The sequence below is a fragment of the Simochromis diagramma genome, unplaced genomic scaffold, assembly GCF_900408965.1.
Source record: "Simochromis diagramma unplaced genomic scaffold, fSimDia1.1 OVJJ01000565.1, whole genome shotgun sequence".
Taxonomy (NCBI): domain Eukaryota; kingdom Metazoa; phylum Chordata; class Actinopteri; order Cichliformes; family Cichlidae; genus Simochromis; species Simochromis diagramma.
Genome location: NW_024387304.1, coordinates 3,529,207 through 3,554,317, shown reverse-complemented (window position 1 = coordinate 3,554,317; position 25,111 = coordinate 3,529,207). Strand labels below are relative to the sequence as shown.

The window sequence follows — 25,111 nt, the reverse complement described above, 5'->3', positions numbered from 1 at the left end:
CATTTCTAAAGCTGTGGGACTCCAACCAAACACAGTCAGGGCCATTATCCACAAATGGCAAAAACACGGACCAGTGGTGAACCTTCCCAGGAGTATACAGCCAACCAAAATTACCCCAGAAGCGCAGTGACAATTCATCCAAGAGGTCACAAAAGATCCCAGAACAACATCCAAAGAACTAAAGGCCTCGCTTGCCTCAGTTAAGGTCAGCGTCCATGACTCCACCATAAGAAAGACACTGGGCAGAAATGGCCTTTGTGGCCATTTGAGTTCCAAGACGAAAACCACTGCTAAGCAAAAGGAACACAAAGGCTTGTCTCAGTTTTGCCAGAAAACATGTTGATGATCCCTAAGACTTTTGGGAATATACTCTGTGGACTGATATGACAAATATCTGGCATAAAAGTAATGCAGCATTTCAGAAAAGGAACATCATACCGATAGTAAAATATGGTGGTGATGGTCTGAGGATGTTTTGCTTCCTCAGGATCTGGAAGACTTGCTGTGCTAAATGGAAACATTAATTCTGCTGTCTACTAAAATATCCTGAAGGGCAATGTCTGGTCATCTGTTTGTAACCTCAAGGTGAAGCGCACTTGGGTTCTGCAGCGGGACAATGATCCAAAGCAAACCAGCCAAAACACAAAAGCTTAAGAAAAACAAAATGAAGACTTTGGAATGGCCTAGTCATGACCTCCAGGTAAGATGCTGTGGCATGACCTTAAAAAGGTGGTTCATAGTCGAAAACCCTCCAGTGTGGCTGGAATACAACAGTTGTGCAAAGATGAGTGGGACAGAATTCCTCCACAGTGCTGTAAAAAACTTGATGCCAGTTATCACAATTGCTCGTTGCAGTTGTTGCTGCTAAGAGCAGCCCAACCAAGTTTTCAAGCAGGGCCATTTAGGTTTAGATTTTTTTCCCCTAATAATAAACGCCTTCATTTAGATACTGCATTTTATGTTTACTGATGTTATCGTTGTCTTATTTTTTTTTTTTGTTGATGATCTGAAACATTTAAGTGTGACAAAAAGAAGAAAACAGGAAAGGGGCAAACACCTTTTTCACACCACTGTACTTGATAGGTGGATAAAAGTCCATTTAACATTTAAAAATTCAAGACAGTGTCCATTTTCAAGTTACTTGTTAACAAAAACATAAAGTGAACTACACTCTTTTTTTATGAATGTCTAAGTTTTAAATTATACACATTTAAATAAGTAGAAGTCAACTGTAGAAGTCTGAAACTACCCTGACATTTTTGTTAGCAATTTGCAGAAAGGGACATAGGATTTAGTAGTTCACATTGTACTATGTGTTGTATTATCAGTTGTTTCAGTCACAACTCCTGGATGGGCCCATTATACTCTTCACTGACTCAATTGTCATCTATGGCATTCACAAATTTTCTTGGTTTTTTATTTCTCATGGTCTAGAACAGGTTGTTTTCTACTCAGAAGATGGAACTCCTGCTGTCTATATGTCAAAGTGTCCTTGGGGAAGATATTGAACCCTCAGATATCACTGACGAGCCCATCAAAGTTTGCATGTACGTGCAAAAATTTGTTATCTACATAAAATCTACATGATATTTTCTCTTTTAATAATGTCCTACCTTACATGGGAGGGAAACTCATGGATAAATACAAGTAGAAATACACAAATTAAAATACCCATAAAAACAGAAATTTCATGATGGCTTCATGACCTACATAAATTTGAAAAAACAATTTATATTGTGTCCTTTTTTAGTTTATAGAACTGACTTACCGTATACTTAGGTTTTTGTCCACCATCTAGGGTTTTTTTTCCCGGACAAAAATCAAATCTGAATTTCACTTTCAAGTACAAGTTGTATAATTTAGTGCCTAAATTCTCTGTGCTGCCAGACCATTTTCTGATAGGGCTTCTAGCACATTCACAGTTCATTACAGTTATTGTAACGATCATGATTATTTTTATATGTGGATTTTAGAAAACTCTTAGTAGACATTATGTCATGTTTGCTCCTTTTCTTTTTTAATTCAGCTTTCACTTTGGTGCGTAGCTTTCGATGTGGCTGTGACCCGTCTGTCACTATAGAAACCACTCACATCCCTGGGTAACCATGGAGATGATGGAGAAACAGGAGGCATGCACGTCAAAATCATAAATCCAAAGGAACTGTAAGAAAGACAAACACAACACTGAAACATAAAAAAGGTGAACATAAATCACATTGAACTGATAAGAAGAAAACAAGAAAAAAATCAGAACATAAATCTTTGATAAAAAAAACTGATGGCAGGTGATCAGTAGAGAGTGAACATCATACAAAATTTCACAGTAAAGAGTGACCTGATCCACAAGCAGCTGGACAGGTTGCCTCACTGGACAATCGGTTCATTCTACAGAGTACTTCACTCAACATACTTTAGTTTCCAAATACCACAAGTGAAAAATTTTGTCACTACGTAGCAACCTCAACAGTCAAGATGAAAAAATAAAGCTTGTGCTGATACGTGCAAATTGTAAGAACAGATTCAGGCTGCTGTTTGTATCTGCTGAGCATGTGTTTCATCAGGATATGTTCACTTTCAGATCAAGTGTCAAATTTTTGAAAATTAATGTATGGTAGGTCTGGCTAAAAAAGATGTGATGACAACTTTCTGTTAACAGTCCCAAAATGAGTGTTGGACACACAAGAGCTGTTGCAAACAATAATGACACTTTTGAGAAATTACTGAGTGTACTTCATACACTGCATTTGTAAGTAGGTGAAGTCTCAGCTAAGTGTTTTTTGTTGTTGCCTTCTGGGTGTTATGAAACCAGATAGGAGGGGTAGCTCTGACTTAGAAACCAAGAGATACTACAAGCATATGGTAGCAATTTAACAGGTACACCAACCCCCAAATCTGGAAATTATAGGGTACCATGATTTACAAAATTACCATCATGTTGTAGTCAATGAGACTCAGGGTTAGGACATTGCAAGTTCTGGTGCCGGCAGGAAATGAAAAGACAAAACACTGAGAACGTTGCTGTTGCTAAAACACAGATGTTTCTGCTTGAATGAAAGCTTGAAGGAGTTCTTCTTTGATCAGTGCCCAATAAATGTAAGAGACAATGGGTTGGTTAAAGAGAGGGGGGTAATGGGGAAAGAAGGAAGCAAGGCAGGAAGATACAGTGGGGGAGGGGTGAATCAAGTGAGAAAGAGCGAGCTCAGATCACTGCACTGAAGCTGACTCAGCTGTAGAATGAGAGAGAGAGACTGGGAGACAAAAGATGATGGGTGGAGAGACTGGAAGTGACAGAGAGAAAGTGCGTGGGGGGGCTAACGTTTCTCACCCAGTGACGCATTTTACAGCATCAAATATTCATTGACTGCTGCAACAGAAGGAACACAACACTGCAGGAGAAGAACAGGGGAGCTGGTTAAAAGATGAATAGGTGAGGAGAGGTAAGGAACAAGGGGGCATAAAAGGATGAGGAGAGGAGGAAAAGAGAAAAAAATGAAAGTAAGGAGATAAAGTGACGAGGAGCAAGCTGACAGCAAATGGAAGCACTATACATACTCGCTGATCTAAAAATAGCTGTGTTGAGTGTGGTAGAGAGACAAAAAAGCAAGAGAGAGCCTAACAGCAGCAGCTGTGTCTGATCACACTGAAACTACAAATACCAAGAGACCTGATCGATACAAAAGCTGTTTAGAAGCCCAACAACCACTTCTGTCAGTTTACAGCAAACTATCACATGAATCCCTGAGATTTGTTATTGAGTACTGCGAATCATTGATCCGATATTGTAAAGACTCACAGGAAATGAGAGAGAATGTACTGCAGTGCAGCAAACACACCCATCTGTCTGCCTGAGTCTGTGCACCTGTGTAGTTTTTTATTATTTACTTTGGTATTTTTTGCAGCTTTAAAGGAAACTATCTCATATTGGTTACTGCTATAGTTTAGGACACTGATATAGCATAGTCTCTGTTATAGTGCGTACACTGTTCACTATTATAGTCTGTTCATAGCACTATGCTCCCACTACTGTACATATATTTACCACACATTGATACATCTGTATATCTGTCCGTCTGTATGCTATACAGATCATCTGTACATATCTGTACATATATATACATAACTACATCTGTACATTTGCTCTCTGTATAGCAATATAAGCATCTGTGTACTTGACTTATTTGTACATAATCTGTTCATAACTATTCCCACCTTTTATACTACCCTTATCGGCATATAATCTGCTCCTATTGCACTCACTGCTCTTGCACTTGTGATTAGATGCATACTGTATTTTGTTACCCTGTATTTATACCTGTGTAATGACAATAAAGTTGAATCCTAACACAGAAAGAAATGACATATGTGTTGTGTATAGGACCATAATAAGAAATTAAATAACAAAGTTGTAAGAAAACGCTAAAAAAAATGATGCTTGAGAAATTTTTTTACTATGTTGTCCGTTTAGGTTTAGGCTTGGAGTATACGCAGAGTCAAAATAAGCATATATGTCCTACCTCTGATTATTTTTTTTCCCTAACATCCAATACGCATGAATAATTCTCCATACGTTCTTCAAACCTCTAGTGACTTTATTATAATAATTGCTGTTCTTTGAAAAAACACTAGCAAAAACTAGCAAATGAACCTTGAGTTACAAATATTCTCTCCAACAATATCTCCACTGTAATAGATGAGCTTCAGTGCTGTGCTTCAGCTTTTGGTAAGGTTCGCTTTCACAGACTAAGTGTCTTACCGGGCGGACCTCTCCTGTGGTATTGGTGTACTGCCTTGCCAGACCAAAGTCCAGCATGTAGCATTTCCTGTAGGTGGAGGGGAGCCGTCCCATTGCAAAGTTTGACTGCAGAAATAAAACACAGTGCATCACTCAACTAGTTTAATCTAAAAGCATCTGCACACAAGAAACGTGAAGGGTATATGGGTCCTCTAACTTTGGTTCTACCTCTGCTCATTTACATAAAAATCTATTCATCCGACATCCTATTAACACCCCTTCTGTTCTGGTTTTATTGGCTTGCTTTGATATTTAGATTACCTAAAGATCTAAAGTATCAAAGTTCACCTGAAACCAGATAGACGTTTTAAATTGAGAAACTTTCAGCTACTTATATTAAATTGTTACCAAATTGCAGACATTTGGACTGTTCTACTGGTATTACAGAAACTAGTCAATAATGCTCAACCAGCTCATGGACTCGCCTATATTTGGCCTGCAGAAAACTATAGCTTAGGGGAAAAGCATTCATTACCATTTTGACACATCCGGGCAAGAAAAATCAAAAGTTAATATCAGTAAATAATCTCTACCTAAAATCACTTTTAACTCAGGAACTCAGTCTACAGGAGAAGCACAAGGTTGCAGAATTTTTCAAGAAACCTGTACCGGTTTGATGTCGCGGTGCAGAAAGCCCACTGAGTGGATGGCTTCAATGGATTCCAGGATCTGCTTCCCAAGTCTCAGAGTGGTACTCATGGTAAAGGTTCCTCTGGGTTGACTCCTTCGCAGGTCAGCCAGGTTACGACCCTGGGTGAGAGACAGTGACAAGACAGCGGGACTTAATTTCTGCTTGCTTTTAGTCAGGCTGAAATGTGTAAAGATCAGGTTTCAAAAAAGTAATCTAATAATAACGTGGAAAATGCAAAACTGGATATGACTCATAGGAGACACAGTGGCAACAGTAATGAGAAATACACCAGGTTCAAATAAATTGGGACTGTTCTGTGCTGTTATCAGCAAAGGCAACATTAAAAGGTTGTCACCAGTAAATTCATCTGTTTGCATTCTGGCTATGACTTTATTAAAGGTCAATTACACTTATCCTCATTATTTTATGTATTTTTTCTGGTTACATTGCAGGAAGTCATAATACCAAATGCTGAATCCTTGAAGCAGGGGTTATATTAATGTAATTGCACTCCAGCAGGTTCTCTCACCCCAACCGGTCGCAACAAATGGCCGCCCCTCCCTGAGCCTGGTTCTGCTGGAGGTTTCTTCCTGTTAAAAGGGAATTTTTCCTTCCCACTGTCACCAGAGTGCTTGCTCATAGGGGGTCATATGATTGTTGGGTTTTTCTCTGTATCTACGAAGCGCCTTGAGGCGACTTTTGTTGTGATTTGGCGCTATATAAATAAAATTGAATTGAATTGAATTGAATTAAAGGTTTTTTTAAGACTGCAAAACCTATACATTTGGTAGATCTTAACATGACAGCAACATGAAGACTTCCTCCTGGTGTGCTTCCTCAAAGCAGAATTTTTTAAATGCTAAAGCAATAATCTACCTTATTACTGTGTGTTATGTGTCCCTCTACACTGTTATGCTTCCCAGTAAAAGACTGTGGTTGACATGCATCCAGACAGTGACTCACCTGAAGCTGCATGACGACATAGTTGAATTTGTCGTTTCTCCCACAGCCAATAAACTTACAAACATGGTTTTTCCCTGGAAGGGAAAAAGAAGAGAGAGGAGGCTAATAAACACTTTCCTAATGTACCACAACTTCAACGAAACAAATATTGTTCTACTAAACTAATTCGATTTACAAAGACTTATATATTTAGCACCCTGAAAATTACATATTGGATTAAATTCTTTCAGAGATGTATCTATTTTATGTTTCAATAGCCATTTCCTCCACGTTATTTGGGCCAGTTGAGAGATTTACTCTCCCGTGCCTAAAGCTCCTGACCCAGGAGGTGCCCATCTATATCAGATATGCGAACCACCTTAACTGGCTTCCTTCAATGTGGAGGAATAGTGCCTCTATTTTGAGCCCCTCTCATCCTCTTTGCCAGCCACACTTCGGAGAAAGCTTTAGCCAAAGCTTGCAACCACAGTGGAGGGTAGGAATGCACACTGATCAGTAAATCAACAGCTACGCTTTTATGCTTAATTCCCTCATCACCACAGCAGACCAACGTAAGGCCATTTTTATGCTCGCCACATTGCTTGTGTAGTGGTGTAATTTTCACATCAAATCCTGTGTCGCTAGACACAATAGACACAATGGGTGTATAATCGTGTGTTTACTGAGAATCTTGCACAGAAGCTCAGAGACATACTAACACTAAGGGGAGGACATTCCAACTGTTTAAAAACTTGAGTTTGTGGGTGCTGGTTTAACTCACTGCGACGAGCAGGTGCCTACATGCCGTGCGGCTGGGAGTAGCCTCCCCAGGTTCGAATCTGACCCGCAGCCCTTTGCTGCATGTCTTACCCTCTCTCTCCCCCTCCACTTTCCCGTCACTCTTTACTCTTTCTATCAAATAAACACTGAAAAAATAAATTAAAAACAGAACAACCTGAGTTTGTGGAGAGAACTTTACAAAATAACACTTGACAAAGTCTTGGCTTCTAGTTTTGACTTCTCCTCATCAGTGCGTACGATATTGTCTGAGTGGCAACACCTATTGTTTAGGAGAATACAACAGAGGCTTCCTGCACCTTAATAGCAGGTATAAATGGTTGCATCTGTGCAATGCAGGTGTGGCGGTGAGCAGTGAGAAATATATTTGTGTATGTTTCTCATGGTTTTTTTTTTAAACCTGCTGTTTACTATTCATATTTAATATCTGCACAGTTAGTGTGGAACACCCAAATTTTGTTGAACATATACAATCACAATAAAGGGCTATCCTATTTTTCAGAGATTATAAAAGTGCCAATACACCCTCCACAGTGATCGCTTTGTTAAAAACGCACCATTATCACACGGATGTTTAAGTATTCAGTAGACAATAGTTGTCGCCACTCAGACAATATCACATCATACGTGCTGATAAGGAGGAGCAGAAGTCAAGTGTTTCCACAAACTCAGGTTTGCAAACTGTTGCGTTATCTCTCTGTGTGTCAGTATTTCTTTGAGCTTTGGTGCAGGATTCTGATTAAATAGGCAGGATGATCATACACTTGTGTCTTCAAGCCAGCTGCGACGACTGCAACACAATGCACAAGTTACAAAAATCAAAAAGCCGTCCGACACGCCACAGAGATTGTGTCTCATGACACAGGATGTGATGTGAAAATCGTCTCGCGACACCCACGACACAACTTAAACTGGGGAGGCAATTTGTCCTTGAGCTGAAGTGGGGACCCCACCCTTTCTTGGCTTAGACTATGGCCTCAGACTTGGAGGTACTAATTCCCATTCCCACCACTTCACCTGCCACTTCAGTGCCAGCTTGTAGATGTACTGGTAACAGTTCACAGAAAATCAGAGGAACAAAGTGAAACACAAGTCCAAGACAACCAGGTGTGAAGCAGAAGAGGGAATGTAGCAGCATACGAGGGTTACAAGACAAAGACTCTTGAAAGGTCACCGCCCTGCTGCTAAAAACACCTTATGTGATGAAGATCAAAGGGGCTCAATCACACTCTGAAAGTTGGACCTAAAAAACATTCTTGAATTCTACTCACTAACAATTCCACAACTGGAAGCTTGTATAAACAACGTCTTTGCAGTCAGTTATGGTTTTCCTAATAATTAAACCTAATCACCTCCACTGTGAACCACTGGCCCAAAGCAATCAGTGTAGGAGATGGTTTGGCAGCGCTTACCTTGCAGCTTCTTCAACACTGCCACCTCCATCTTTAGCACCTGTTTGGGCTGCTGGGCTGACTCCACTTTTAGGGCCACATTTTCCCGCGTAAGCAAGTCCAAGGCTTCATAGATCTCCCCAAACCCACCCCCGCCAATCTTCTTTAGCTGGAACACAGGTTGCAGGGCAAAGAGCTCTTAATTATCTTAAAGTAACATACTGTAACCTCCAAAAAGACTTCATTCTTCATTCTTTTTTATCTTTAGTTCATGATGTGTTGGGTCTTTGCAGCTCAGTGAGACAGTAGATTGATTAGTAAAGTGCAAACAGCCTTCATTTTGCAACCTGACTGGCTGAGACACGAGCTATATTAAGCAACCTTGTACTTCAGAATCCAAAGGAAGCTCAAACAGAAAATAAAAAAAAAGTTTGTCTTTCCACTAAACCCTCGAGTTTAAATGTTTGAATTCTTTGCCAGTTTAAATGTCAATTTATTTAGCTGAACATGAGGCATCAGTGATTCGAACTTTCCAGACTCACCACTTTCCATCGATCCTTGACCATGCAGTTTGGAGGCAGGATGTCGGCCTGCTCGGATGTTCCGTTCATGTTGGCGTTGTCCTGGAGGCCAGGGACTAGGCACTGCATCTGCCAGCTAGACAGAACACGAGCAGCTCCCAACTTAAAAGAGCCATTTATCTGTGAGCAGGGAGGATGAGAGGAGAAAAAGGAAGTAAGAAAAGACAGTCAATACTTTATACACACAATGTTGTTACTGGGATTTTCCCAGTCTAACCAGAGCTCTCTGCTGCTGACAGTCATGGCAACATTATTATATTATTATTATAACAACAGGCATTAGAGGTGGCTGGTTGCCATTAGAAGCCATTCTTCAGCTGGATCAGGGTACAGGTCAGTGGGGTGCGGGGTGCAAGAGGGGTTGGGTATGGCGTGATCTTGAGACCCTGAGAAAAGAAGGCAACTGGACTTTTTAGGTTTGAGAAGATGTTTTACCTCTCCAAGAAGCTTCTTTAGTTCTCTCAGAAGAGAGGGGAAACATCTTTGCAAACCTAAAGCGGTCCAGTTGCCTTGTTTTCTCAAGCTCTGAAGACTACCATGACCTGGATGACTAAGAACCTACACGGACATATGGCGTGATGGTATTTGCAGTAACTGGAGCAAATATCATGTCTGCAGAGGAAGCAGTCTAATGCTCTATTCTTATCCTGACTGCAGCTGCAGGTCAGATGCTGCAACAGCCCAACAGCCAACACCTTGCAATGTTTACTGTAGATTAGAACAAGATGGATTTAATCAACAAAAAATACTAACAACCATGAGTATGGCATGGGAACACTTTTCACTTCAATTTTAAGAAATATGTGCAAACTGCATTACTTTAAGTGGTCTTTTAACATTTGGAGTAATAGACATTTTTAGGTAATAAAAATGAATCTATAAAACTTATCTATTTCACCTTCTGTGTTTAATTCTCTCTCACATACACACATATAGGACTGCCAGAATAATTTATAATGCAGTTACTAATAACATGATTTACTGTTTGGGTCAAAAAACTCTTTTTTTTTTCAAAGAAAGTATCCAAGTTGACCTTAGGAAATTAAATAAGGGTTGGCAGTACTGCTCTCAAAAACTCCATAAATCACGCAATTGGAATGAGGTACCTGACAATGTGCCGGATGTGTTTGCGTTTAAGCTTAGCAACAGTTTCATGAGACTAGGAAGATCATAAGGAGCTTGTTGGGCACAAAACAACCTTGGAGTGAGCGCTGCCTGAGAAAACTACTCCAGGAAAAACAAATCCTTACAGATCTTTTTGTCTGTTTGATACAATATCACCTGTTATTGTTGCAAGATTCAACCATGCTTTGATCGTTGCAAATGGGACAGATCTACAAACAGTGCAGGGACTCATCGATGCTGAGTGAATTGTTGCACTGTCAAAGCAGTGAACTGCTTCAGGAGGTGATAAGTCTGAATTAGGCAACACAGTTCATTAACAGTAGTGACTGGAGGATGTGGTTCCCCTGTTAAATATTGTCAGCTCACTGACCATCAGTCTAATAGGCACTGCCAAAAACTTAATTCATGTAGTCAGCCATTACCTTAGTGTTCTCCAGCCATTCAACTTGAACAGAACTCTGGCTTTTCTCTGCTTTTATACAGGATATCTGCCATGAATGGTTATCAGCTTTCAGTGGATCCATAGAAGAAATCTTAAGTTCAGAGTGATACATGTGAGTCCCCAAACCATGCTGTTCTGCATGCAATGCCATGGGCTTTCATCAGTGCATGCAGAGCTCAGGCGGACTGCAGATAATAAGGGAGCGTGTCCACTGCATTTTCAGTCAGGCCAACTCTGATAGAAAACTGGACAGACTGGGAAGGTGGGGAGGAGGCTTCTCTGCACCTACAGTGATACAGATCTGTTTAACAGCAGCAGCTGCACAGAGACCAGGCAGCTGGGAGTCACTGTAACACTGGAGAGGTAGGGAAACCTGCTGCAGGCCTCAACACACTGCTGAGCCACCAATCACTGCAGAGGGTGGGACCACACAGTCTCCCCGGATACACTGGAATAGTCTTGGACGACAGTAAGCACAGTGCAGAGTAAATGGCCAATCAGAATTGCGATACTATGCATTACGTGTTATTATAGTGCCATAGTCAAATATATTGCTACAGACTATGAGAACAGACAATGTGTAACAAAATCCATTTTGGAAATATACTATCAAAAGCACTATGTGATGCACAGTGGATACAAAGCATAAATTAGTATAGTATTTATGGTATACTTTAGATTTGGTACAATTATCTTAAATATGTAAATTACATTATGCTATATTTATTATATGAAGCTATACCATTATTTTGTCAGATATTGTTGAATGATCTGAATAGGTTACTATCACCAGCCAGTTATCAAATAGTACCATGTAGTACCATCATATGTCATAGATACAACATTGTCTTATGTCTTACTTTTTCGCCGTAGCATTTAACTATTTACATTAACACTAATAATCTGCACTGCGGCATGAAATAAGTGTAAAAGAGAGAACTGTGCTGTTTTCAAGCGTCTCAGCAGCAGATTGGAGAGACAGACCTTTTATTAAACCTCAATCTTTTTTTCTTCCTTCGTCACCTACAGCTCTATTAATCTGCTAGTGGGTGGGACAGGGAGGGGTGCTCTGCCAGAAGCTGGGCTTGCATCATTCCAGTCTGAGTTGGATAAAATTGGTCAGAGCTCACCATAGTTCTGAGCTCCTGGAAAACCTTAAGATTTACAACAAATCCTGAGTGTGGCAAAACCCTTCCTGTTCCTTTGTTAGCCTACAAGCCAAAACAGAGGGTACAGTTAACCAGGAGAGAAGAAGCAGTGAGTGCTGCAGTCTTCTGACCAGACATAATAGGAGGGTCGGGCACAAAGGGCCTATATACACCATGTTAACCTTGAAAACTTGAAGCAGCGAAATAATCTAACATGCGAAAAACTGTACTCATTTACCGTGTCAATCTTGTCCCAAGTTCACTTGCTGGTTGCAACAATCAGCCATGTATAACAACAGTCATGTTGCTCAGTGGTGGGTTGTTTAATTTTCTCCAACTCCAGCACTTTAAACCCTTCATAGACTAAAAACTTGGAAGCACTTTGTTTTCAGACTCCTACAGTGAAAACAGTGTATAGCCCAGAGTAATTTATCAATGTGCCCCTATAGACAACAGAAAAGGTAGAAACTCCTGTTACAATGTACTTCTTGCTGTGCCAGTTGCAATCACGAGCCTTTGCCTTTGTTTTTTTTAAACAATTTGTTTGGAAAAAGGTTCACACAACTTTTAGCAACTCTATTAGTTCACAATGGAAATGATGGTGGAACATAGCTAATAAGCTGCTACAGTTTCCTGCATTTTGAACTTCTGCACCTCCAAAGGTCCACCTCACAGAGTCAGTATAACAATTAACATACACTTTCTTTGCACCTGCAAGGAATTCTATTGATGATGATGTGTCTTTTGTGAGTTTTCTGACAATACAGAATTTTTAAAACTAAGCTTAAAGTATTCAGGTTAATATGACATTAGATCACAGTACAGTTTCATGAGATTAAACAGGACCTTTAGTGTTTCTATGAGCAGATGGTGGTGCAGAAGCATGTCCCAAGTCTAAACAGAGTTACATGACAACATGAAATGAATAATATGAAAAGACTGACTACAGATGCATGATCTGATATCCTCGTGTCGGTGTTGTTCCCACATCATCATAATAAATGTTGTTCCAGGTTCAACATTGCAAGTGACCAATCGCCTTGTTGTGACGTCATACTTTTGCGACTATATATATATATATTTATTTTTTTTCTTTTTCTTTTAAAGACACTTGTGCATATCACTAGGACAAGCTTGTTTTGTCAAAGCAGTTTCTCTCCTTTCATCTGTCATGGAGCTCCTCGTGTGGTTTGCATCCATCCTTTACATTGCATCTTGTGGCCACAGTCAGCTACTGTCATTGAAAGCGCTGACTGTTTCAAACTCATAGTAAACTTTAGCCGTCTTCATTTTACAGGCATGTCTGTCTCCAGCTGAGCAAGCTGAGAGACCAGCAGCTTCTTTTGGTGATTTGCACATGCGCACTGTGGATAAACCGCTGATCAGTCGATGGGAGAGCAGCTATCAAGGCAAGCTGACACTGGCTCTTTGAGTTTGAGTGCTTGCTGTGTTATGTATGAGTCCTGAGAGGTAAAGACCTGCAAATTGTGGAATAAAGACTAATAAAGATGGTCATTTTAATGAATTATGTTTCAAATAAAGATTTTGCTTTGAAAGTATTTGTTTGTTTCTTGACCTCTGAAGACCAAACAGATTTACCAAAGGCGGTGGCAGCATTACCTGTTTAAGACAAACAAGAAATTTATGTTTTATTACACTACATTAGCAAGGAAAGCTCTGACAGTGATAGAGAGGGATGGCAGCTCTCGCCAAGCCTGGTCTAATAAAACATGCAAAGAGTGCAGGTCTGTTTCTTTTCTCAAGAACAGCCTTTTTTGCTTTTCATATATATTTGGTCTTCACAGAACATCCACTACGAGCATGTGCTTTCCCCCCCTCTGTGTATCTCTTCTCTGCAGTGCACAGTGACTTTGCCTCCACACCTAGACAAATATAATAATATAACCAACAACTCACAATAATTTCTAATGCAAGCTCCAGTAGATTTTCTTAGTGTACATGCTGTGATCAGCAGACGAGTTGCTCTTTGTGGATTTATACAAGATGTAAGCAGATGCTTCACAGCTATCTCGGCTGACTTCCGTTTCTGTCGCTAACAGCATACTGTAAATTGTCTTTATATTAGACCGTTTTATTTTTGTTTTTCATATATATTTGGTCTTCACAGAACAACCACTAGATATATATTCTTTATGCTATGGAAAATAATCCTGGACTAAATGACTTAAACACTGAATGGAGCTTCCGCTTAGGTCTAACCCCCCACTACCACCCCGTTTCCCCCCCTCTGTATATATCTCTTCTCTGCAGTGCACAGTCATGGATGCTCCGTGCGCATGCGCACCATCACATCCTGCTGATCAATCAATGTAGCCTGGACAAGTTCTGAATTAAATATAAATATAATTACAGTTGTAGAGCCCCCGTCGGTCCTGGTCTAATTACCATCATGCCACTTTCGTTATAGCGTATCTCTGCGAAACACTCACACCCACTGAATGATTTCTGTATGGGCCGAGAGAGCTAGTTCGGATCAGGCCTACCTGGCGCACCGTCCGCTCCTTTTCCGCCTTTTGGGAATCTTCATCTGGGATTTTATTTCGGCACAAAACGTCCTGATCCAGAAAACCCACCGTTCCTCTTACGTGGGGCCAGAATTTGGGCCTCAGGGTTCCGCAGGATTAAATTACCATTTATTTCTTCTACAAAGGTGCCTCATATCAAACCAGACACGGTCCATCCTCAGACCGTTAGTCCCATCCAAGGCAGAGTCCAAAGAATGAATAAATTAATAAATTAATACATTAATTAATTAAAATGAAAAAAAAAACAAAAAAACAAAACACACATACACACAATAGCAGCCTTTATTTTCGCTCAGAGCCCCGGAACGCTCAATAAAATCCACGCTGACGTCCGGATCCTCCTCCGATTCTCCGCTGCATCAGCTGAGGAGGAGGATGCGGACTGGTCCTCTCTGCCTACTCCTGGATGTGATCCTAAACTCCAACTCAGGACAAAACCAGATCCCGAAACCCGCCTCAGGACAACCCGGCTCGGCTGACAGGGACGGTCTGCAGGTGTCAGGTTCTCCGGCTCCAGGCTGTTTGTCCGCACTGCAGCGCTGCCTTCCCCAGCGTCAAATCATCCCCACCAAACACAACATCCGGCCACTACTTTCAAAATAAAGCTCCTCCTCGTCAACGCTTTCCTCGCGTTAATGAACAAAACGGCAGTTCATTTGATAGCAATTTACATCAGTGCATCGGTGTGTGATGCACTTTTATTCACCATAATGGTTACCAATATACCAAAAAACAGATGCTAAACCTTTACAGATGGGTTCTGTTAAAATATTCAAGATATTTGTGTTTTCCAGTTCCAGTGATGAATTTTATGAGCAGGGGTGATAGGTGACAAAAGTACACAAACTCTGCACCTAAGTCAAAGTACAGAGACCTGTGTTAAAAAATACTCCAATAAGTTTAAGTGCTGAATCACTGTCTTTACTCAAGTAAAAGTGAAAAAGTACAGGCTCTGAAGTGTACTCAAAGTAAGAAAGCAAAAAGTATCTCCTTGAAGGACAATTCTACCACCTATTTTTTTGCATATGTAATTGGACCTTCTGCTACATTAATATAATACAACTATGATATTAGTACATTAGGCCTCCAGGGCTAGACAGAAATAAGCTTTAGTAGATTTTCTTAGTGTACATGCTGTGATCAGCAGACCAGTTGCTCTTTGTGGATTTACACAGCTGAATTCAACAAGATGTAAGCAGATGCTTCACAGCTAACTCGGCTTACTTCTGTTTCTCTCACTAACAGTATATTGTACATTGTCTTTATACTAGACACAGTATAACGATTGAAATTAGTAAATTAATCTAAGGATCATCAGCTTTAAATTAATCTCTATTTCACTTGATGCAACCCAACTCTGATCATGAGCACCACAGCCACTGTGCATCAGTCCAACACAGAGCTTTACTGTGAATTCATCACGTTAACACAAACTGACCTGTTCATCCGCAACAAAACTACCCAGAACTTTCATGCAACATTTGAATAACACAGAGTTAGTATACCGTAGTTTGTTCTGCAGGATGCTTCACAAAGTGAAAAATACATAATTTATCAAAACACATCATATATAGATCCAATATCTTTCTCCAGCTCTGAGTAAACTTAGCTCTCTCTCTTTTCTCCATAATTTAAAAAAAAACTTAATGTTCTGTTTAGCAAGGCTTCCAATAATAGATAGGGACCATAAACTCACCAGGGAAATATTTACTGAGCTCATTGTAAACTGTGAGCCAAGAGCCATTTTCTCATCATGTCTTTATGCAACCACAGAAGTCACCCCTACACAGGCACACACACACACACACACACACACACACACACACACACACACACACACACACACACACAGAGGCACATATATATATGTAGACAGAACAGAGTGGAAACTGCAAGCCGGACCTTCTTGTCCAACATCAGTGTCTGACCATCATATTACCCTTATCGATTAAGAATGGGATGATGGCACTCTTGGTAATATATGTTTGAAAGCGGATGGGCAAATATCTTTGGCAATATTCTGCATATACAGTGTATATACAACAATAATAAAGCACTATTTGACACTCTCTGGCTTCATTATTGCCAGGTGTCTCTTGGAAATGAGATGTTAATCTCAATGAGATTTTTAACTGGATAAATAAAGGAGTAATTATAGAGTGATCAGAGTTCTCTTCACATTGGAGTTAGAGTTGATTAAAAGTGCTGATCTTGCATTTTGGTGGCTGTTCACTGGAACCCTCAACAGGAGGTTAAGAGAAATGTCAGTGCAAGTGAAGGCAGCAATCAGTAGGCTGAAAAGCCAAAATACACCTTTCAGAGAAATAGCAAAATGTCTGCAGGGCTAAAGTGACAAAGCTCAGAAACAGAAAAAATTAAGGAAGATGGATTATAAAGTGTACAGGGCTATTTTCCATTCTTAGATTCAGCCAAATGCCGCAAAACTATGGAGAGAAATGTCTGTAACCCTTTTGACACATAATTCTCTAATTTTACAGTGCAAATGGATGATAACCATTTCAAACAAAGCGACTACTGTGGGCTTTGGGAAGTGAACTGTTTTCATTTTTGTCATTACAGGAAAAAAAACAGAAAAAAGAATAAAGAAAAAAATGAATATAATCATTAGTTGCAGCTCTACACTCATACCGGGTTTATAGTTTGTTTGTGTATGAGTATAATTAGTACCCGGAGAATATACATTTCAGTCAATGTCTTGTTGTATAATATTACATTTATTTTGAAAATCAACCTAACGCTGTGACCATACATGCTGTTATTTTTACAGTTAGTCTTTTATGTATTATCAAACAGTGGCAGTTGAATGAGCGCTGTTTAATCCCACCCTTCTGCTTTTACATATCTGTATATATATATAAATACACACACACACACACATAAAGCTGTGTGTGTGTGTGTGTAGGAACACACACAGTAACGAACGATTACGATTCACTGACCCGACATCCTGCCTGTGGCCTCACACTCTCCCACTAACACTGTCATAGACGCACATACACACACACACACACATACAGCCTGATCACACAGTTCATCTGAAAATTTGGTATGCCTTATGTCATTTGATGCTTATGTCAATCCGTTTCTTCTTACCTGAGTATTGTTTTCCGTCCGGACACCAGAGGGCTGAGATAAATCCGTTCCCTCTCCTCCATCTCTCAGCATCAGCACCACATACACGCACACCCCCTTGGCGTCGCCATGTCTAAGCTGCAGTGCCACTCACACCGCCCCCTGCTGTCGCGGAGTTTTTTAGGGATTCAATTTTTTTCTTAATAATCTTTATTTGAATAGAAGTGGCCAATAAGCTCCCATTCCTAAAGACAAAATATTAGAAGTACTTTAAATGTAACAACCATTTCTTCATCCAAAACTGCAACGTTTGTCAATCAATTTTAGTGTATGTAAATTGTAACCTTGTGGACATTTGTTTATGTGTAGTTCAAGCCATAGAATTTGGGTTAAGCTCTCTGACTGGGACATTGTAACACCTTGATTCTTTTTTTCTTGCCATTTAATTGTCGCTTGTTGCATCACCCAATTTCAGTCCAGCTTAAATGGTTAGATGCACCTAGAATCATCAAGAGTTCATGGCTGACTCATTGACTGCATACTCTTTTTAGAGAGAAGGGGCTTTCTATTGGCAACCTTGAACTCCGACGACCTTTAACATTTAACATGCTAACTAAGGCCTATAGAATCTGAGATGTACGGTCTGTTTTTTGAGCATCGTACAGTCTGACTTTGGGGTGAATTTACTGGGACAGCCACACGCCTGCTCCAGACCACCAAACTAAAGACCACCAAACTTTTATAGGAGGTGCTCACATTTACTGATGATCATTAAATTAAGTGCATTTACAGGACGTGGCTGGCACCTAACCCTCTTAATTCTTATGGAAGCAGTAAGGTTGTACTTATTTTTTCACAGAACTGCATAAAGCACAGAAAAAACTCTTTTTCACAGGACTGAGCTACAAAGTGAACATATTTCTAGATAATAAATAAACTATGACTCCCTGATTTGTTTTGATGTGAATGTTGGGCTTGAGGACAGATGAAACAATCACCAACCTGTCATCCATTGCAAGACATCACAACAACTTAACACGTTAGGTTTGGTAGGCTAACCATATCGCTAATGGTCATCTCCTACTTTGGAAATAGACTCTTTCCTTTTTCTTTGCAGCAATAAGGAATTATACATTAGGCAGCATGTGTTGTATGCTGGGAATGCTGAGGCTCTTTTAAACAACTGGCAACACTGAAGATAGCAAACTAATCTGAACATCGTGTTATAATTTAGCAGTGATTACATGTTTTATCGTACTCTATTTCTGGCAGCAGTCACCAACAAACCTACCCACCTCCTGAAGATTGCTCGTGATGCATTCTTCATTATGGTGAGAGAGTCTAAGAAAGATATCAGCCATATAAGAGAAAATAGTTCTGGTTGACACTAACTATGGTTCTTATTAATTAGCCTTGCGGGCAGAGCACTTTTTCAAATACCTCATTACGCACTTAGTTATGAATGTGTGTATTCTGTGGTGGTTACAAATTTGTTAACGCAAATAGAGAACAACACATACAGTAACTTTATATTTGCAGGGGGATGATGAACATGATATCTCTCTCTCTCTCTCTCTCTCACTCACACTCTCTCTCTCTCACTCACACACACACACCAAAAAATCCAATCTTTTTTTTTTTTAATGCAGATGTTAATCATCGTATGTGTGACTGTTCGTGAAATGTTTATCTGGGTAGGTAAGAGTACATATACACATAAGAACATATTACAGTAAGAAAGAATGATGATGAATTCATTCTTTCTACTTTTCAAGGGGCATCAACATATTTTCCAGCATATTCCAGGGATTAACAGAGGCCTCATTTGCCAGAAGGCCTGGCTCACAGTCTCCAGTGTAATCATGGCAAAGGTGTTCTTTTGGTTGAGGTCAGAAAGCTGTGCGGTTCAGTCAAGTTCTTCCACACCAGCTTCACTCAGCCATGTCTCCATGGACCTAGTCCTGTGCACTGGTGCACAATCATGTTGAAATGTTGAAACAGGAAGGAACCATCCCCCTATTCCCACCCACAAAGTTGCGAGCAGGAAATTTTTGGAAAATGTTTTGGTATGCTGAAATATTAAGAGCTCCTTTCACTGAAACTATGGGGTCCCCCCCACCCCCCGTCCAAAAAAACAAAAACAGACAACAGTAACAACAAAAACAAAAACAAATAAATTATCTCCCCTCCTTCTTTACACTTGGTACAAATGTAGTCAGACAAGTAGCAGTCTCCTGGCAATTGAAAACCCAGACCTGTATATCAATTTGGCAAACAGAAAAGTGTGATTCGTCACACATACTTCGCATTATGCTTGTATTGTAAGCCTAGTGACATTTTTTTTAAACTGAAATATATATATATATATATATATATATATATATATATATATATATATATATATATATATATATATATATATATATATATATATATATATATATAACACCCAGCACGTCCCTGCGGGCGGTTTATCCTTCAAGCTCGGGTCCTCTACCAGAGGCCTGGGAGCTTGAGGGTCCTGCGCAGTATCTTCGCTGTTCCCAGGACTGCGCTCTTCTGGACAGAGATGTCCGATGTTATTCCCGGGATCTGCTGGAGCCACTCGGCTAGCTTGGGAGTCACCGCACCTAGTGCTCCGATTACCACGGGGACCACCGTTACCTTCACCCTCCACATCCTCTCGAGCTCTTCTCTGAGCCCTTGGTATTTCTCCAGCTTCTCGTGTTCCTTCTTCCTGATATTGCTGTCATTCGGAACCGCTACATCGATCACTACGACCGTCTTCTTCTGTTTGTCTACCACCACTATGTCCGGTTGGTTAGCCACCACCATTTTGTCCGTCTGTATCTGGAAGTCCCACAGGATCTTAGCTCGGTCATTCTCCACCACCCTTGGGGGCATCTCCCATTTTGACCTCGGGACTTCCAGGTTATACTCGGCACAGATGTTCCTGTACACTATGCCGGCCACTTGGTTATGGCGTTCCATGTATGCCTTGCCTGCTAGCATCTTGCACCCTGCTGTTATGTGCTGGATTGTCTCTGGGGCATCTTTACACAGCCTGCACCTGGGGTCTTGCCTGGTGTGATAGACCCCAGCCTCTATGGATCTTGTGCTCAGAGCTTGTTCTTGTGCTGCCATGATTAGTGCCTCTGTGCTGTCTTTCAGTCCAGCTTTGTCCAGCCACTGGTAGGATTTCTGGATATCAGCCACCTCCTCTATCTGCCGGTGGTACATACCGTGCAGGGGCCTGTCCTTCCATGATGGTTCCTCGTCTCCCTCCTCTTTCTTGGGTTTCTGCTGCCTGAGGTATTCACTGAGCACTCGGTCAGTTGGGGCCATCTTCCCAATGTATTCTTGGATGTTCGTTGTCTCATCCTGGACTGTGGTGCTGACACTCACCAGTCCCCGGCCCCCTTCCTTCCGCTTAGCGTACAGCATCAGGGTGCTGGACTTGGGGTGAAATCCTCCATGCATGGTAAGGAGCTTTCTTTTCTTTATGTCAGTGGCTTCTATCTCCTCCTTTGGCCAGCCTATTACCCCAGCAGGGTACCTGATCACGGGCAGGGCGTAGGTGTTGATGGCCCGGATCTTGTTCTTACCATTCAGCTGACTCCTCAGGACTTGCCTGACCCTCTGCAGGTACTTGGTGGTTGCAGCCTTTCTAGCGGCCTCTTCATGGTTCCCATTTGCCTGCAGGATCCCCAGGTACTTGTAACTGTCCTCTATGTCTGCAATGTTGCCTTCTGGTAGTTCAATCCCCTCAGTTCTGACTACCTTCCCTCTCTTTGTTACCATTCGACTACACTTCTCCAGTCCGAACGACATTCCAATGTCATTGCTGTATAGCCTGGTAGTGTGGATCAGTGAATCAATGTCTCGTTCACTCTTGGCATACAGCTTGATGTCATCCATGTACAGGAGGTGGCTGACAACTGCTCCGTTCCGTAGTCGGTATCCGTAGCCAGTCTTGTTAATGATCTCACTGAGGGGGTTCAGGCCTATGCAGAACAGCAGTGGGGACAGAGCATCTCCTTGGTAGATCCCGCACTTGATGGTGACTTGTGCTATGGGCTTGGAGTTGGCCTCTAGTGTTGTACGCCACATCCCCATTGAGTTCCTGATGAAGGCTCTTAGGGTCCCATTGATCTTGTACAATTCTAGGCATTCCAGTATCCAGCTGTGGGGCATTGAGTCATAGGCCTTCTTGTAATCAATCCAGGCAGTGCACAGGTTGGTCAGTCTGGTCTTGCAGTCTCGGTTGACTGTTCTGTCTACCAGTAGCTGGTGTTTTGCGCCTCTGGTATTCTTGCCATATAGATCTATCTATAGATCTATCTATAGATAGATAGATAGATAGATATAGATATATATATAGATATATTAAGACTTTCAATTAAGACTTTTAAAAAACAAAACAAAACAAAAAACAAAGGTCTAAAAGCATTTTTGAACAAATCAGGCTTCTGTGCAAGAATTCTTTATGTGAAAATTCTGGGTTTTTTTTGCATTTTTACACAAAGATACAGGACAGAAATATGAACATTTAACACTAGATAAGACTGATTAGCACCCAATCATATTGTTGACACACTGCACTGGATAAACATCAGATTTCAACATTTCTGAAAGTGTAAAATGACTACAGTTTGTATCCATTCATACATGTTTACAAATGCCTATGCATGGCTGAATAAGGGATTTGCAAAATTCTCGTTGCCCGTAGCTTCAGGATCGTCATTCTCAGCAAAATCTTCAGGGTCCAGATCAGCCTCAAATATCCGCTGTAACAAGGCGTCCACTGTTCGATATCCTGACACAAAACACACGCACTTACATAAATATTGTCTCTAACAAACAAGAGCAAGTTTTTATTATTGTCTGTCCTCAAATACTTTGCCCATTTTTACATTTCTTCCTGAAGAGAACAAGAATGCCTGATGTAAAATTAGTGACAATCTATTGAGCAAATGTTCAAATTAAAAGTTAGCCAAAAGTGTTTCTTTTTTTTTTTATCTTTTAAAAATCACCTTCTGTCTCCACTTGTCAACTTACTTTTTGAAGCAATTTTAAACATCAGGGACGGTAAGTTTGGTTTTGCTGACTGGCTGCCTCCCAGGTCATTGTCAATAGTTTCCATGGCGTTCACCAAGTTGTCCTCCATCATCTCCCTGGTTAACAAAAAAATACAGATGATCAGGCAGAAATATGAGAGTGATAATCAGAGATATAAAACAGCATGAAAGATGTGCAAGATAATCATAAGAAGCCATGAAGCCAAGAGTCCATTAGACATTGTGCATAACAGAGGTTGAAAATTAAAGCTTAATTTGGATTTGATTCAGAAAGAGAAGATAAAGAGATTTTTTTAAACATACTTTTAATCATCTTAGAAAAGATCTTTTTAAAGCTTGGTGCTATGAAGAAAGCACCAAATAGTCAAAAGAAACTCCACTAGATTAAGGTAAAGTATTAAACTTTTTAAACACTGAAGCACAGCAGCATCAGCTTCCATTCATCTTTATAATGCAGCGAGTGACAAGTGTCACTGCAAGCCTTTTTGATTTGCCATTTCAGTAAAATTTGCTCAACCCAGAATGTTGAGAGCGCAGAGGGCAACGTGACTATAGCGGCAATGATCAACCAAGCTGATCATTTACTTAGTCATTCATTTTCATTTCATGTGCATTTTCTTTGATTTCTTTGGAGAAAAAAAATGAAGTTAAGAGACAGGGACCACATTGTCCAAATGATTTTTAAATAATGTAAATGGTAAATGGACTGATTATTATTTAGTGCTTTTCTACTCTCTGAGTACTCAAGCGCTCTATACAACATGCCGCATTCACCCATTCACACAAGCACTGTCTTCTACTGCTCACTAACTACCATTCACACACATTCATACTCCGATGGACGTGTCGGAGAGCAACTTCGGGTTAATATCTTGCCCAAGAATATTTGGAATGCAGACTGGGGGGAGCCAGGAATCAAACCATCGCCTCCTGAGCTACAGCCAGGAACCAACAGCAAAATTCTAATTGTATTTTGTGCTACAACAAAAGAACTGGCTAGGAGCAAGTCTAAGCACACCAAAAATAAACTGGATCTAAAAAGATATCAAACAAAATTATGAAACATGCAAGTAGCAAAAGTCATACTGGAAATGGTGTAGTGCTATTAATGTTAGGTCCAGTTGACATCGTACCACTATAATGGCACAACGAGCTGATTCACTATCACTAGGTTGACCAGTTCTCTTTTTTGGATGGCCAGTGAGCTGATTATCTTTCAGACACACAGGTGTCAAGTACACCTCTAAAACTAGTCAAAATCCACTGCTTGAAGAAAAAAAAAATTGCAGACACCATTTGTGTGTGAGCTGATGACACAACATATACAGGATGTTTAAGCTGTTGTGCAATTGTGCTCAGGTACACTACCAGTCAAAAGTTTGGACACACTTTAGTTAATGGTTTTTCTTTGTTTTCATTGATGTCTTCAATGAGAATCTACAAAACTATGAATGAACACATTTGGAATTATGTAGTAAACAAAAAAGTGAAATAACTCAACATGTTTTATATTTTAGATTATTTAAAATAGCCACCCTTTGCTTTGATTACTACTTTGCACACTGTTGGCACCTGAAATGGTTTTCCAACAGTGTTGAAGGAGTTCCCAGAGATTCTGAGCACCTGTTGGCCCTTTTGCCTTTACTCTGCGGTCCATCTCATCCCAAACATCTTGATTGGGTTTAGGTCAGGTGACTGTGGAGGCCAGGCCATCTGGTGCAGCACTCAATCACTCTCCTTCCTGGTCAAATAGCCCTCACATAGCCTGGAGGTGTGTTTGGGATTATTCTGCTGTTGAAAAATAAATGAACGCAAACCGGATGGGACTGCATGTCGCTGAAGGATGCTGTGGTAGCCATGTGATGGAGTGATGGAGTGGTTCAGTGTGCCTTCAATTTTGAATAAATCCCCAACAGTGTCACCAAAAGCGTGCCCCCACACCATCACACCTCCTGCTCAATGCTTCACAGTGAGAACCATCAGTTTACCTTTTCTGCATCAAACAAAGACACAGCAGGTGGAACCAAAGATCTCAAATTTGGACTCATCAGACCAAAGCACAGATTTCCACTGGTCTAATGGTCCATGTGTTTTATTGGCCCAAATAAATGACTCCTGCTTGTTGCTTTTCCATAGTTGTGGTTTCTTAGCAGCTATTTGAACATAAAAGCCCGATTCAAACATACAGTGGGGCAAAAAAGTATTTAGTCAGCCACCGATTGTGCAAGTTCCCCCACCTAAAATGATGACAGAGGTCAGTAATTTGCACCAGAGGTACACGTCAACTGTGAGAGACAGAATGTGAAGAAAAAAAAATCCATGAATCCACATGGTAGGATTTGTAAAGAATTTATTCGTAAATCAGGGTGGAAAATAAGTATTTGGTCAATAACAAAAATACAACTCAATACTTTGTAACATAACCTTTGTTGGCAATAACAGAGGTCAAACGTTTACTATAGGTCTTTACCAGGTTTGCACACACAGTAGCTGGTATTTTGGCCCATTCCTCCATGCAGATCTTCTCGAGAGCAGTGATGTTTT

General features: G+C 40.5%; 2 protein-coding genes across 7 annotated transcripts in view; both read right to left on the bottom strand.

Annotated features, from left to right (window-relative positions):
- ttbk1a (tau tubulin kinase 1a) overlaps positions 1-17,636 on the bottom strand; it is a 61,316-nt gene extending 43,680 nt beyond the window's left edge. Inside the window, exons 1-8 of one of the 6 annotated variants that reach the window (XM_040004140.1) lie at positions 14,355-17,504; positions 11,833-11,913; positions 9,097-9,255; positions 8,576-8,723; positions 6,387-6,460; positions 5,402-5,542; positions 4,754-4,858; positions 2,092-2,184 (exon numbers count right to left, since the gene is read on the bottom strand). In XM_040004140.1, coding sequence (XP_039860074.1) covers positions 2,092-2,184; positions 4,754-4,858; positions 5,402-5,542; positions 6,387-6,460; positions 8,576-8,723; positions 9,097-9,255; positions 11,833-11,835 — 723 coding nt within the window. In that variant the 5' untranslated portion in view covers positions 11,836-11,913; positions 14,355-17,504. The other 5 variants (XM_040004138.1, XM_040004143.1, XM_040004139.1 and 2 more) reach the window with 5 other exon arrangements.
- Positions 17,637-21,956: 4,320 nt separating this feature from the next.
- Positions 21,957-25,111, bottom strand: part of tpcn3 (two pore segment channel 3) — a 32,557-nt gene continuing 29,402 nt past the window's right edge. The window contains exons 18-19 of the mRNA XM_040004144.1: positions 22,548-22,663; positions 21,957-22,305 (exon numbers count right to left, since the gene is read on the bottom strand). Coding sequence (XP_039860078.1) covers positions 22,172-22,305; positions 22,548-22,663 — 250 coding nt within the window. The 3' untranslated portion in view covers positions 21,957-22,171. The remainder of the gene's footprint in view (positions 22,306-22,547; positions 22,664-25,111) is intronic.